Source organism: Rhincodon typus, unplaced genomic scaffold, assembly GCF_021869965.1.
Source record: "Rhincodon typus isolate 14 unplaced genomic scaffold, sRhiTyp1.1 hic_rhity00001300, whole genome shotgun sequence".
Classification (NCBI taxonomy): Eukaryota; Metazoa; Chordata; class Chondrichthyes; order Orectolobiformes; family Rhincodontidae; genus Rhincodon; species Rhincodon typus.
The window spans coordinates 12,756-27,675 of NW_025966938.1; the positions used below are offsets into that span (position 1 = coordinate 12,756).

The 14,920-nt window shown below is 39.5% G+C and overlaps 1 protein-coding gene across 1 annotated transcript in view; it reads left to right on the plus strand.

Annotated features, from left to right (window-relative positions):
* Positions 1–14,445, plus strand: part of LOC109917372 (centrosomal protein of 135 kDa) — a gene marked incomplete at its 3' end in the record, with an annotated part of 24,562 nt that extends 10,117 nt beyond the window's left edge. Inside the window, exons 3-5 of the mRNA XM_048592476.1 lie at positions 2,960–3,175; positions 10,449–10,514; positions 14,295–14,445. Of these exons, the coding sequence (XP_048448433.1) occupies positions 2,960–3,175; positions 10,449–10,514; positions 14,295–14,445 (433 nt within the window). The remainder of the gene's footprint in view (positions 1–2,959; positions 3,176–10,448; positions 10,515–14,294) is intronic.
* Positions 14,446–14,920: the final 475 nt, after the last annotated feature.

The window sequence follows — 14,920 nt, forward strand, 5'->3', positions numbered from 1 at the left end:
CCAGTCCAGCTCGTCCCTGCCTCCCTAACCTGTTCTTCCTCCCACCTATCCCCTCCTCCCACCTCATCTCCTACCGACCAACCTCATCCCGCCCCCTTGACCTGTCCGTCCTCCCTAGACTGACCTATCCCCTTCCTAACTCCCTACCTACACTCACCTTTACTGGCTCCATCCCCGCCTCTTCGACCTGTTTGTTTCCTCTCCACCTATCCTCCCCTCTATCCCTCTTCTATCCGCCTCCCACTCTCTCCCTATTTATTTCAGAACCCCCTTGTCCTCCCCCTTTTCTGATGAAGGGTCTTGGCCCGAAACGTCAGCCTCTCTGCACCTATGATGCTGCTTGGCCTGCTGTGTTCATCCAGCCCTGCACCTTGTTGTCTCGGATTCTCCAGCATCTGCAGTTCCTACTCTCTGAGCTAATCCTAGTACTCTTTTAATGTGGTCACCTAATAGAAAAACTCATTTACAGCATAGAAAGCAAACATTTGGCCCATTGTATCCACATTGGTCAACAAAGATCTGACTACACTAATTTCATTTTGCAGCTTTTGGCCCATAGCCCTGGAGGCTGTGGCAGCACAAATGAATATTTAAACACTACTTAAATGTTACGAGAGTTTCTGAAACAATCCCCCTTTCGAACAACGAGTTCCAGACTCCAACACCCTCTGCATGCAGAAGTTCTCTTCAACTCCCCTCTTAGCCTTTTCCTTCTTACCTTAGGTCTGTGCCTCCTGTTTGCTGACCTCTCTAATAATGGAAAAAGGACCCTTCCTATAATCCGAAACACCTCTGTCAGGCCCCTTTTCAACGTTGGATGCTCCAAGGAAAACAACACCAGCCTATAGATTATCTCGTATCTCAATCCCTTAAGTCCAAACAGACTCTTTGTAAATCTCCTCTATACTCGCTCTATTGCAAACACATCATTCCTATTATGTAGTGACCAGAATAGCATGCAGTACTCCAGTGGTGGCCAAATCAGAATTGTATACAGTTCTGAGTGCTGCAGAGCCCCACTGGAACCATTTCTAGTCACAGAAACATCCTTCCACCATTACCATCTGCTTCCTGCCTGTCAGCCATTTTGAATCTAATATGCCACTTTTCCTTGGACCCCATGGAGTCTTACTTTCTTGTTCAGTCTATCATGAGGATACTTATCAAAAGTCTTTCTAATGTCCATATAAACTACATCAAATGTATTACTCTCATCTACACTCGGACTACCTCTTCAGAAAAGTCTCTCAAAATTGTCAAACACAGCCTTCCTTTAACAAATCCGTGCTGACTATCCCTCATAAATGCCTGTCCCAAGTACAGATATATTCTGTCCCTCAGAATTATTTCTAGTAACTTTCCCATTACTGAGGCCTGTAATTTCCTGGTCTAAAGCTTCGTCACTTTTTAAATAAAAGGACAAGATTAGCAGGCCTCTGGCACATCACCTGTGGCTGGGAGAGTTGAAAATTATGACCAGGACTTCTGCAAGTCGATTGGATGGCTACTGCTGCTTATGTGGAATCCTTGGAGTGTTCATGGCTAGAGATTTCTGGATGATATAAAGAGAACAAAAGAGGAAGTGAACATGTTTGGACAGAAAAAAACAGAAGTTGCAGCATGCCTTTGTAATTCTGCGTGGTAGGATATGATAGAGGAGAAAGGAGTGGCTGGTAGTTGAGGAGAATGAATAAGAGGAATATGTTCTTACATTTGCCAGGGGAGGCAACGGCCTACTGGTATTATCGCTGGACCATTAATCCAGAGACCCAGATAATATTCTGGGGACCTGGGTTCAAATCTCGGCATGGCAGATGGTGGAAATTGAGTTCAATAAATATCTGGAATTAAGAATCTAATGATGACCATGAATCCATTGCTGATTGTCAGGGGAAAAACCCATCTTGTTCACTAATGTCCTTTAGGGAAGAAAACTGCCATCCTTACCTGGTCTGGCCTACATGTGACTCCAGACCTACAGCAATGTAGTTGGCTCTTAACTGCCCTCTGGGCAATAAGGATGGGCAGTAAATGCTGCCTGGCTAGCAACACCCTCATCCCGTGAATGAATAAAGAAATGTTTGAGAGAGGTAAAGTGCTGTACTTGCCTTTCAGCTTTTGTAAGATCAGCAAAAGCCCTTTCCCCAATAAGCCCACATCTTTAGGGATGAAAGTGTTGGTCTTATCTCTGTTGATCACCACTCTCTACGGCTGATACAGAGTGGCCCTGAAGATGTTTCTGGAGCTGGTGAATAAGTTTGCCCCCTGACTTTGTTTAGGAATACACAATAGCCAGGGCAATCCTTCCACTCATTCCTGGTGCTGATGGTTCATTCACCAGGGAAAAACAGGAGTTGCAGTGTGTTTTTCTAATTGTACAATTAAGAATGTGGTGGGGGGGTGGGGCTGGAAATTGTTGAGAATGATGGGAATAGCTGAGAGATGTTTATCAGGTGCTGTTGAACTGAAATGTCTTCAATTGTGACTTTAGAAAGTACACAATTTAAAACAGTTAGTAAATCTTAATTGAAAATTCAGTGTGTCTCACACAGAAGATTAATCAAATGTAAGGCTTTAAGTGTAAGTTTGCCCTCTCAGAACAAATGAAAGGCCATTGTGAATACGAATATCTGAGAGGATTATCTGTTTTTGATTTAAGGATCAAATTTGCCAGGCAGACTTGAAGTAGTTAGGTTAGAGATCAATTAATGTCCAAATGTTTGATGTCTTTGTCACAAGACAACAATATGTATAGGAAGAAGTAGCTCATATAGTTGAAGTTATTGTAACCCAATCAATATAGTAATTACAGCTACACAGCTTTGGGGATAATAGAATTTGTAGTATAACACTTTTGTTCATTAATCTTTTGTTAATTTAACCTTGCATTCATGTTTTGAAATAGCATGTCGTACATGACAATATCAGGATCATTTTCCCTCTCAAAAAATAATTGCAGGTTGAATATCTTCAGCGTACTAACTGCGATCTGGAGAAGCAGTTGAAAGAACTTATGGAGAAAAAAAGTGATGCAGCAAATGAGGTTGTAAATCTGAGCACGAAAAATGAGCACTTGTGCAATGAATTGAATGAGATTGACCATTTGGCACAGCAGTTGGAAAGAGACAAAGAAATTGCCCTAGAGATTGCTGATAAGGAAATTCAAGAAGCAAAGGTACTACAACATTGTATCTGGAAACTCAAAAGTCATGCTTTTACTGCTTTGTTATATTAATTAATACACCATAGTTGTTTTCTTTTTCAATAGCGAGCATGCAAATGGATTTTGTTTTGATCTAAGGTAGTGACTTGTTTTGCTATGAATGATGAATGACCCAGAGTAAATTCTATTTTTCAGTCTGAAAAGGTATCTGAGAGGCAAGTTTAAAGTTGTACTAATAGTAAAAAGAATGCAAAAGGATTATGTGGAAAAACCTTAAGAAAAACTTATGAAAGTATTATATGAAGTCACAGCAAAACATTGATTCAAGATGGATTTGAGCAATTTCTTGAGATAAAAGAATGATCAACAGGCTTCCAGAGAGGCTATTGAGCATTATTATTTTCAGAAAAAAAGAGTTTTCTGCATTGGATGCTCTTAATTATCTTTAATTATCCCTTTTTGTTTTTTTCATAGGATATGATGGAAAGGGGCTATCATTTGTTAGTCAATTCTAATTGCCCTTGAGAAAGTGGTGATGAGCTCCCTTATTGAACCAATGTAGTTCATTTGATCTAGGTACAGATGTTTCTAATGGTAGCATCATGCTGGAAATGGGAGAAATACCAAAGGATCTATTGAACGTAGAGGCTGCTATAGGTAACGGTGAAATCCATTGTGTGTTTGAAAGGGTGAGAGTGGAATTGTTGGAAACAGAATAGCATAACCAAAAATCTTGTCAGACACACCAAATAGGAATTCTCAGTTGGAGTAAAAGGAAGAGATATTGGAAACATTTATGTGCAAGATTTCAAGGTCAAAGCAGGTTTGACTGAGATGGTGAAACTCTGAGAGTGAAACGGGGTCCTGCAGGAAACAGAGTGGGTGGAAGTGAAGTCAATGTAGCTACGGGACTCGGTCGATTTAGATATCCGTTGATACTGATGGTATAGCCACACAAATGGAGAGAGAAAAGGGAGGAAATAATTTGGAGATTGACTATGTAAAGACAATATGTGTGGTACAAAAAATATATATAATGAGTAAGTTTGGGTAAAAAGATCAGCAATCAAAGAGATAAACAGTGTTTGTTGCAAGGCAGATAGCACAGTTAAGAGAATTAACCATTTTTGAGAATCAACGTTGGGTAAGCAATGAGCTGTTTATCATGCTTGGTGTTAGATCAGTGTATTACATTTCACTATTATATATGTGACAGATCTCTAATTGTCTGTTATTTTACAAAACAACGTCTATTGGTATACTCATTGTTTACAGATATTCACAAGGATTTATTACTTATTTTCCAGAATGAAACCAAGAGGCAGTGTAGAGAAATAGAAGAACTCCGCGAACAGTTAGCTAAGTTCAGGGTTGTAAGTCAGATTTCTCTGTCATTAAGAAGATGAAAATACAAAAAAGCTATTTAAATAAAGGTTAATTATGACTAATCCCACAAATTAATTCTGTTTACTTCTGGTATTAAGTACATAAAAGTCGAATTACCATCTGAAGTTTGTTTAATGAGAAAGCTGTAACATTGTCTTGTTTAAGACATCTAAAATTGCAAGAGGAAATTTTATCCTTAATCTTGCATAGTGTTTTATAATTGTCCTATAACTGATGATACCTTAATTTAATGCACTAAATTTTATTTAACCGGAATTATATAGCATGTTTAGTCAGCAAAAAGGCTCAAAACAAAACACTTTCACAAAAGTGTTATCAAATAAATTATCAATCACTGAGCTATATGAGGAGATGTTAAGTTGGGGTGGCATGGTGGCTCAGTGGTTAGCACTGCTGTCTCACAGTGCCAGGGACCCAGGTTCGATTCTACCCTCGGGTGACTGCCTGTGTGGAGTTGGCACATTCTGCCCGTGTCTGCGTCAGTTTCTGCCAGGTGCTCCAGTTTCCTTCCACAGCCCAAAGATGTGCAAGTTAGGTGGATTGGCTATGCTAAATTGCCCCCTAGTGTTCAGGGATGTGTCGGTTAGGTGCGTTAGCCATGGGAAATGTAGGGTTACAGGGAAAGGGTAGGGGGATGGGTCTGAACTCTTCAGTGAATCAGTGTGGACCTGTTGGGCCAAATGGCCTGTTTCCACACTGTAGGGATTCTATTCTCTATATATATTATATTCAAAGAGTTCAGAAATGTTGGAGCATTGTGGGGCTGGAGGAGCTAACAGCATAGAGAGAATGAGCCCATGGAGCAGTTTAAAAACAAGGATGTACATTTTCAAAACAAATTTTAACCAGGAACCAATGTAGGACAGAGATCAAAGGGGTTGATGGATGAGTAGAACTTCAAAATTTAGCGGAAGAGTTCAGGATCAACCAAGTCTACAGAGGGTAGAACGTGAGAGGCGGCACTGAATGCTTGAGAATAGTTGAGTCTAGAGGTGACAAAGACATTGATATAGGTTTAACAGCAGATAAATTGAGATATAGGCAGTTTTACAGAGATGGAAATTGAGATGTGCAGATATGTGATTGGAAGCTAATTTCAGGGTCAGGTTTAGCACCAAAGTGCAGTTCAGCCTCTGGTAGGAGAAGGCATATAAGGAATTAGAAGGCCTAAAAGGGGCCATGAAATGTCTTTGGCATTTCCTTAGGATTAAGGAAAATCCCAAGGCATTTTACACATATATAAGGAGCAAGAGGTTAGCTAAGTGTAGGTCCAGTCAAGGACAGAAGAGGGAATTTATACATGGAGCCGGACGAAGTGGGGAAGGTCCTCAATGAATATTTTGGGTCGGTATTCACGAAGGAGAACGACATGATAGATGGTGAGTCTCAGGAGGGGAAAGTTGATATTCTGGAGCATGTCGGTATACTAAAGGAGGAGGTACTGGTGTTTTAAAAAGCATTAAGGTAGACAAGTCCCCAGCACCTGATGGGATCTATCCCAGAATGCTAAGGGAGACAGGTGAGGAAATTGCTGGGGTCTTGTACGAAACCTTTGTAACCTGTTTAGCCACAGGCAAGGTCTCAAACATTGTAGCCAACATTGTTCCTTTGTTTAAGAAGTGCAATAGGACAATCTAGGAAATTAAAGACCAATGGCCTTATGTCAGTGGTAGAGAAATTATTGGAGAAGATTCTCAGGAATAAGATTTACTCACATTTGGAAAAATATGGACCACTAGTGATAGGCAGCATAGTTTTATGCAGTGAAGGTCAGGTCTCACAAACTTGACTGAAATTTTTGAAGGTGTGACAAAGATGATTGATGAGGGCAGGGTGGTCGATGTTGTTGAAATGGGCTTGTCAAAGGCCTTGCTAAAGCCCAATTACACAACATCGACCACCCTGGCCTCATCAATCATCTTTGTCACATCCTGAAAAATTTTAATCAAGTTTGTGAGACCTGACCTCCACTGCAAAAAAACCTGTGCTGCCTATTACTAGTAAGTCCAAATTTTTTCAAATGTGAGTAAATCTTATTCATAAGAATCTTCTCCAATAATTTCTCTATCCAGATTGTCCTGTCGCAGGCATGAAGTCGCATGGGATCTGTAGTGAGCTGGTAAGATTGATACTGAACTGGTTTAGTCATAGAAGACAGAGAGTAGTAGTGAAAGGGTGTTTTTCTGACTGGAGATCTGTGACCAGAGGTATTCTATAGGGTCCAGTGCTGGGACCCCTGTTGTTTGTAATTATGAATGATTTGGAGGAGAATGTAGGTGGCCTGATTAATAAGTTTGTGGATGACACAAAGATTTTGGAAACTGCACATAGTGAGGAGGATTGCCGGAGGATACAGCAGGATATAGATAGCCTAGAGACTTAGCCGGAGAAATGGCAGACGAAGTTTAATCCGGACAAGGGCGAGGTGATACATTTTGGAAAATCTAATGCAAGAGGGAAGTGTACAGCAGATAGTAGAACCTTTAGTAGCATCAATATACAAGTGATCTAGGCGTGTAGGTCCACAGTTCGCTGAAAGTAGCAACACACAAGTGGATAAGGTCAAGAAGGCATATGGCATGCTTGCCTTCATCGGTTGGGGCATAGCATATAAGAATTGACAAGTCATGTTGCAGCTGTACAGAGCTTCAGTCACAAAACTGTTCAGAGTCGAAAAGTTTTTTAGTTTAGAAGGCATCATTTGTTGCCTCAGTCTTGGTGGGCCTGTTCCTGTGCTGCACTGTTCTTTGTTCTGTAAGTCCTAGGTAGAAAGCTGGAGTGAGAACTAGGGAATGGATTTTGATTCTGGGACTGGAGACAATAGCATCGCTCTTGCCAATGTTTAAATGGAGAAATTTTCTGTTCATCTTGTACTGTTCTGACAAAATAGACAGTGGATGTGTCAAGCAAGCTGATGGTGAGGTAGAACGAGCTACTTTCAGAGAATATGTGGAAATTGTTGCCAGCTTTCTGGATGATTTCACCAAGCTGAAAAATAGGAGGGGCTAAGAACAGATTGTTGGAGAACATGAGGTAATGTGCAAAGCAGGAATATAAGTTATTTCACGTGATTCTCTGTATGATCAGATAAGAATGGATTCATGTGGACTCAGCTCTAATGTCCATTGGTGCAGCAAACAATGACTCAGTTACAACTTTCTCACTCTTGTGAATTTACTCTTAGGATTCCAAAATCGTAATACGTATCTGTTTCCCACTCAGCAACTGTATACATTGACTACAAAGGCATATAATCACATGTCCCATTTTTCAGCTGTAATGCAATGGCTGTAGCCAACCTATGCAGGTCTAACTGTTGTCAGCTGCTGCTTTATGAACTGCACAAAAGTGTAAATGTCCTGTCCCTCCACCACCATCCCCTTTGACCAATGTCTCCCTCTGTGCAGTGTCCAAACAGCAACTACCACCACTCAACATAGACTGGTTTGATTCTCTCTTTGTCTCTCAAAGTTTAACCAAAAGACCACACAAACTTTGAGGCTTTCAAGGTTTTGACTAAATTACTGGACAGTCTTCTTTGATTAAGAGGACATCTTGTCTTAACTCAAATATTGATGGGTCTATTAGTCAACCCTTTTTATATTTTTGAAAGCTTCTCATGGACTCCGGTTGAGCACCTACACTGTATGAGGTACACTTTTTCTCACAGTCCCTCCAGAACCAATTCCTTATCACTCATCCATTTTTTTGTTCCAGTACTTAGACATGATTTTTTTTTGTTCAAGCACCATTGCTTTGCTCAAGAAGCTCACCCGTGACTGCAAACTCCCCAACCACTACATACACAACTCCCCATACACTAGCTTCCATAAATATCATACTGTGCTCCTTTCGACCACGATTCCTATTACAATCACTTAACTGAGTTTCTCCTTTGTGTAAAGCACCATTAATGCTCAACCAAATTAATATTTCACCACCTTTCCTCCATAGGCTATCCCACCAAGACTGTTCTATGGTCCCACTCCTACTTCAGCCAGTGGGTCCCTAGCAATGACTTCTTCTCCCATCATATCATAGATATCTTCAGAAGGCTGCAAAGTTTCATCCTTGGTCTCACTTTTCTCATTTGCACGTTGAAATTAAAACACCTGGTAGTTCTGCACTGAACACACTCTATTCTTTGTCTCCGCAATTTAACTGCCTGTGTAACAGCAAGTTACAGATGAAAACTTCCTCCATTTGAACATTAGTCATTGCATTCTGCTATCACCTAAAACATAGTACTTTCAAAACTGATTACAATCTCCAAGGCTCCATGTCCATTCTGAAATAGCCACTGCACTGTTTAAATGCTCAATCTGGAACTAAGTTTCAAGCTCCAGATCTTGTGTTAACACCATAATTACTTCGTTTTGACCACCATGGCAATTGCAAACTCCACCCTATTATTTCCACTGATTGAAAATTTTTCACTGCTGTTAGATTCAACTTCACAATGTCTTCCTGGCCTACCCTTTACAAACTCCTCCCAAAAATCAACTTCATGTATCCTGTTTTATTCACCTATTGATCTCTATTTCTATTACAGAGTCATTCGGCACAGAAGAAGCTTTTGGCCCATTTACTCTCTGCTCACCTATCTACATTAATCCAACTGTCCAGCACTTGGCCCATAGCCTTGAATGTTATGACATTTCAATTGTTCATCCATGTACTTTTAAAAGTTGTCAGGTTTGCTGCCTCAATCACTCTCCCAGGCAGTGCATTCCAGGTTCCCACCGACCTATGAGTGAAAATATTTCTCCTGAAATTCCCGATAAACCTCTTGCGCTTCACTATAAAAATATGCCTTTTTGTTATTGATCCTTCAACTAAAGGGAACAGCTGCTTTCTATCCAGCCTCTCCATGCCCCTCTGATCTTATACACCTCAAACTGGTCCCCTATCAGCCTTCGTTGCTCCAAAGAAAGCAATCTGAGGCTATTCAACCTCTCTTCATAACTAAAATTCTCCAACCTAGGCAACATCCCGGTGACTATCCTGTGCGCCACTCCAGTGCATTCACATCCTTCCTGTAGTGTAGTGTCCGGAATTGCACACAGTACTCCAGCTATGGCTCAACCAATGTTTTGTACAGCTCCAATGCAACTTCCATTCTCTGATAATCTATGCCATGACTGATAAAGGCAAGTGACCTTTATGCCTCCTTAATTAACCTACTAACCTGCCCTACCACCTACAGGAATCTGTGGACACCCCATGATCCCTCTGTTCCTCTGAGCTTCCTAGTATGTTGCCATTCATTGAGTACTCACTCATCTTGTTACTACTTCTAAAGTGCATTACCTCACGTTTTTAGGGTTAAATTCCATCTGCTACTGATCAGACCAATCTGTCTTTATCCTCCTGTAACCCAAGACCTTCTTCCTCACTATAAATTACCCAACCAATCTTCGTGTCATCTGCAAACTTACTTATCATTCACCCACATTTTCATAAGTATATCAAGAACAATGAAAGACCCAGCACTGACCCCCATGGTATGGAACTGGACACTGGCCATAGTCACACTAACATGCTTCTACCACCACCCTCTGTCTCCAACTACTAAGCCACTGTCATCTAATGCATCAAATCCAGAATCATAATTTGCAAGCCCTCCCATTATTTCAATCATAAATTAGTTGCTAATACCTCCACATTAACCTTTACAGTCATCTCCAGATTTTGGTCTCCCCTCCTTTTATTTAACCTTTGTGTGAGAAACGTCAACATTCTCATCATGTTCTCAAATTCATTTGTTCAGTTTGGAGACTTGGTCTTTCACCATCGGTTAACAAACAAGATGAAATTGCCCAATTTGCCATGGAGCGTGACGTTCTAAGAATTAAGTAATCTACCTTTATCCTTGCAGGATGAAATCCAGAAGCAGCACAAAGAACTGGAAGGATTTGAAGAAACGATTGCTAGACTGACCAAAGTAAGTCACTTTCTTCATTTATAAGCCCATGTTATTTTTGGATTTGGGGAGAATCTTGGATTCTGAATTGGTTAAATGTTTGGAATGTATAATTTGAATTGGCTGAATATTGTACTTGAAAACATTCTGGAGTATGCAGAAAAGATTGAATGGCTCCAGGGATGAGGAACTTCGTTGTGAAAATAGATTGGAGACATTAAGACCATTTTCCTTAGTGAAAAGAGGACTTAGAGGAGATTTGATAGAGGCATTCAAATTCACAATGTGTTTCGACGAAGTGGAGAGAGACAAATTCCCACTTGTGAAAAGATCAATAGCAAGAGGGCACAGATTTAAATTTTTCGTGAAAGAAGCAGAAGGGCCATGAGGAAAATCCTTTCCAAATATCTGGTGATTAGGTTCTGGAATATACACTGCCTGAGGGTTAGATGGAAACAAGTTCAATTAAGGCTTTCAGAAGGGAGTTGGACAGTTATCTGAAAATCGTAGAAACTCTACAGTGTGGAAGCAGGCTGTTCAGCCCATTGAGTCCACACAGAGGATTTTGCTGATATGAACTCATCAATCTTCTGAAACCAGTTATTGGAGAAACCAGTTACACCAATATGCTGAACATACAGACTGGGGTATAATTAAGTTGGAGTGGGCAAAGTCATCATTGATAGTTGTATAGCAAATGTGCTGGCTAATAATACTTTATTTACAACATCAATGGTAACTGAACTGATAAAATGACATATTTCAATGTGTACTTGGTCAAATATTTTTATTAATTCACAAAAATCTAACTATAGTCACAACTTTAGCATAAACATATCACAGAATCATTATTTTCAATAACATGCATTTATTTGGAGTGTTTAACACTGCAAAACAACCCATGGTACTTTACAGGAATGTTACCAAACAAGTGTGACATAGAAACTAATAAAAGAATGTTACAGCAGATGACCAGAGGCTTGGAAAAAGGGATGGCTTTTAACGGACATTTTCAAAGAGAAAAGAGAGGCTAAAAGGAGGAAATTCTAGAACTCAGGCTGTTGGCAGCTTAGCACCATTGCCTCTAATAGTAAGACAATTAAAGTTGGAGATGTGCAGGAGATCAGAATTGGAGGAGTGTAGTTAAAATGTGAAACTTGTTATCACAGGAATAGGCAAGCTGAATAGTGTAAATCCATTTAAGGGAAAAGTAGTAAACACGCAGAGAAGAAAAGATTAGAAAAATATGCTGATGAGGTCGTATAAAGAGAGGTGGAACTTCTTTAGAAAAATTTCATTGGGTGTGGATGACTCTCGCAAGCCCAACGTTTGTTGCCTGTTCCTAATAACCCTTGAATCGAATGACTTGCTAGCCTATTTAGAAGGTATTTAAAAGTCACCCTTGCTGTGGGTCTAGAGTTACATGTAGCCAGACTAGATATGGTAGGTTTCTTCCCTGAAGTACGTTAATAAATCAGATGGAGTTTTTATGACTGTTATAGTCTGTTTTATGGCATCATGAAACTATTTTGTTGTGGTCACCACAAGTTACCTTTAATTTGTAGAGCTGGATGAACACAGCAGGCCAAGTAGCATCAGAGGAGCAGGAAAGCTGACGTTTCGGTTCTGGACCCTCCATTTCTGAAAAAGCGTCCAAACCCGAAACATCACCTTTCCTGCTCCTCTGATGCTGCTTGGTCTGCTATGTTCATCCAGCTCTACACCTTGTTATCTCAGATTCTCCAGCATCAGCAGTTCCTACTACCCCTTACCTTTAATATGGCTACTTTGTAAGAAGTCTCACAGACAATCAAACACTGAAATAACAATTCAAACTTTATTGCATGTAGCAACCAAATATTAGATCCTCCAAATAAGCAAGTATAAGCCGGCGACCCAATTTAGCTATTATCCGATTAATGGTGAAATCTGGCCAGGACTTCAACTAACAGTGATCTGTCTCTGGGAGGAGTCCCCAGGGTTCGGACCGTCTGCAGTGTTGTTCTTCGAAGTTCTGCTCTTGAGTTGTTCTGGTGTTTGATTCTTACACAGATTTTCATCCTTCAATCTCTGAGGTGATATATTGATGATTTCTTTAGTGTACTTTCATTCGAGTTACTGCAGGTCCGCAGCTGGCTTCCTTATCAAAAACAATTTCTTCGTTTCTTGTTACGTTTGGCCTTAAGAGTACCTTTGAAGGCAAAGCTTTCTTGTGATTAACTCTGTAAATTCTTCAGGGTAATCAGTTGTCATGTGACAATGAAGCATCCAGTTTATCAGGCAAGTGTCAAAGCAGTTTTGTTTATGTATTCACAGCAAACATGATTAATTGCTTGAGTCTCTGTGTAACAGCTGTCTTTGTTTTTGAACAGTTTATTCCAGACAGTTATTGCTGTATGTAGTAATTTATCATTTGTTGATTCATTCAGTCCCTAAATAGTTATTAGAATTCTGAAGTCTTTATTACCACAATTTTAATTTTAGATTTTAACCAATTGATCTCATTTCAATTCCAAAATGTCGCCAGAGCACTAGTCTAAACCCTTTGGTTACTATTCAGTGACATTACCACTGGCTGGGTTTTGCTTAGTGTTGTAATGTTAAACGCAAGTGAAATTTGCCATAGGCTGCTGTCTCCTTAGAGAGATACACCTGATGGTGAGTTTAAATGGAAGGTCACCATGCATTAGGCAAGGTGTAAGTTTGCCTCAGCTGGAACTGACTACGTATTGTCTGCATCACTGTATCGCACACCAACCATCCAGCCAACTGAGTTAACCGACCTCGCAACATAATATTTCTTGTCCATGATTACAGTAACCCTTACGATAATGAAAATTAAATGAATAATTCTTGTTTCAAAAGAATGGGGCTTGATTCACTTGTCTCTCTAATATGAACTTTAAAAAACAACCTCTTCCCTTCTGTAAGTTGGCTGCTGTAGCTTTGGGTAAATCTATCCTTTTTTCTGGATGCTTGGCTTCACTGGGGATTTCTGTAGCAAGGATATCTATTACCATCTTTGTTCAATAGTCAACTTAACTAGTTTTGCATGTACATATCAATGTATATTATACAACTCTCTGGATTCAAAAACTTCAGAATTCAGAAGTGATTAACAAGCAGCTGTGATACCTCTTTAATTATCTTATGCTTTTCTTCACTCTCATTCTCGTTGTCTTTTTCTAACCTTTTCCATCTGCCCCAGAGTATGTTGCTTTTTAACCCCCAATCTGTTTTTTTTTTATCTTTCTAGTTTTGATTTTGTGGCTCCCTGAATGTAATTATCTGTAGCCCCTAATTGTACATTCAAGATTTTCTCTCCCCTCATTCACTAGTTTAAATGCTCCACTGCTGTATGTAGGTTCTTATGAAGAAATTGGTTTTGCTGGAACCCACCCAACTGGACTGTCTCCTTACTCCCAGACATCCTGTCAGTATCCTCAATCTGAATAATTCACAGAGACATAGAGTTATACAGCACAGAAACAGACCTTTTGGTCCAACTCATCCATGCCAACCAGATATCCTAAACTGATCTAAATCCTAAAATTGCCTCTTCGAAGTCATCATGCAGCAAGTATGTATTAATGAACTGCTGGGACTTCAGCTAAAATCTGTTTCTTGGGAGAATTGCTACAATAAAGCTACATCTGAATGTTAACACTAATTTGAGAAGGGGATGTTTCACATTGTAATTGTAGCAGTCTAATGAATGCTCCAATGAAATACTTGATGTTTCTTGCCAAATACCATGTTTTAAATTATTTTTCTAAATGTGTAATTATAATACTGTTCTAGGAACTTACTGCAACACATGTTGACAACACCAAGCTTCAAGAAGAGTTACAGTGTAAAGTGGAAGAAAACAAAACTCTCAGTGATTTGTTAAATCAAGTAAAACAGGAAAAACAAAGGCTGATTGAAAGAGTTGATAAACAAGTAGCAACAGGTAATCATAGATCTGCCATGAGACAATACAATAACACTGTACATCTGAATTGGAAATATTGATTCTTTCCTGAGTTTCTGTAATCCCTAAAAGCTTTTTTTTTGTTTTAATTTGATGTAGGTGTTGGTTTTAATCTAGTTCATTTTCACAGAAATCTCCTTGTGCAGTAAATATATATAGAAATGGTGTTGAGTGAAAATTAACTTTGTTGGCTTAAAGAAAAACAATTTTTTTACTCCTGTCCCTGTAGTAGCATGAAATTTGTTGCTTATAACCATGAAGTTTTTTTTTAAAAAGCATTTATATATGAATTGAATTTAGTATCATACTCGTCTCATCATACTATAGTTAATATACTCGAAGTTAACATTTTCACTCTTATATTACTAAGTATCTTAGAACTTCCAGCAATGACCTGTACTTGTAATTGCTTAGTAGCACAGAGATTAAACATTACGAAAAAGAGACACAAAAT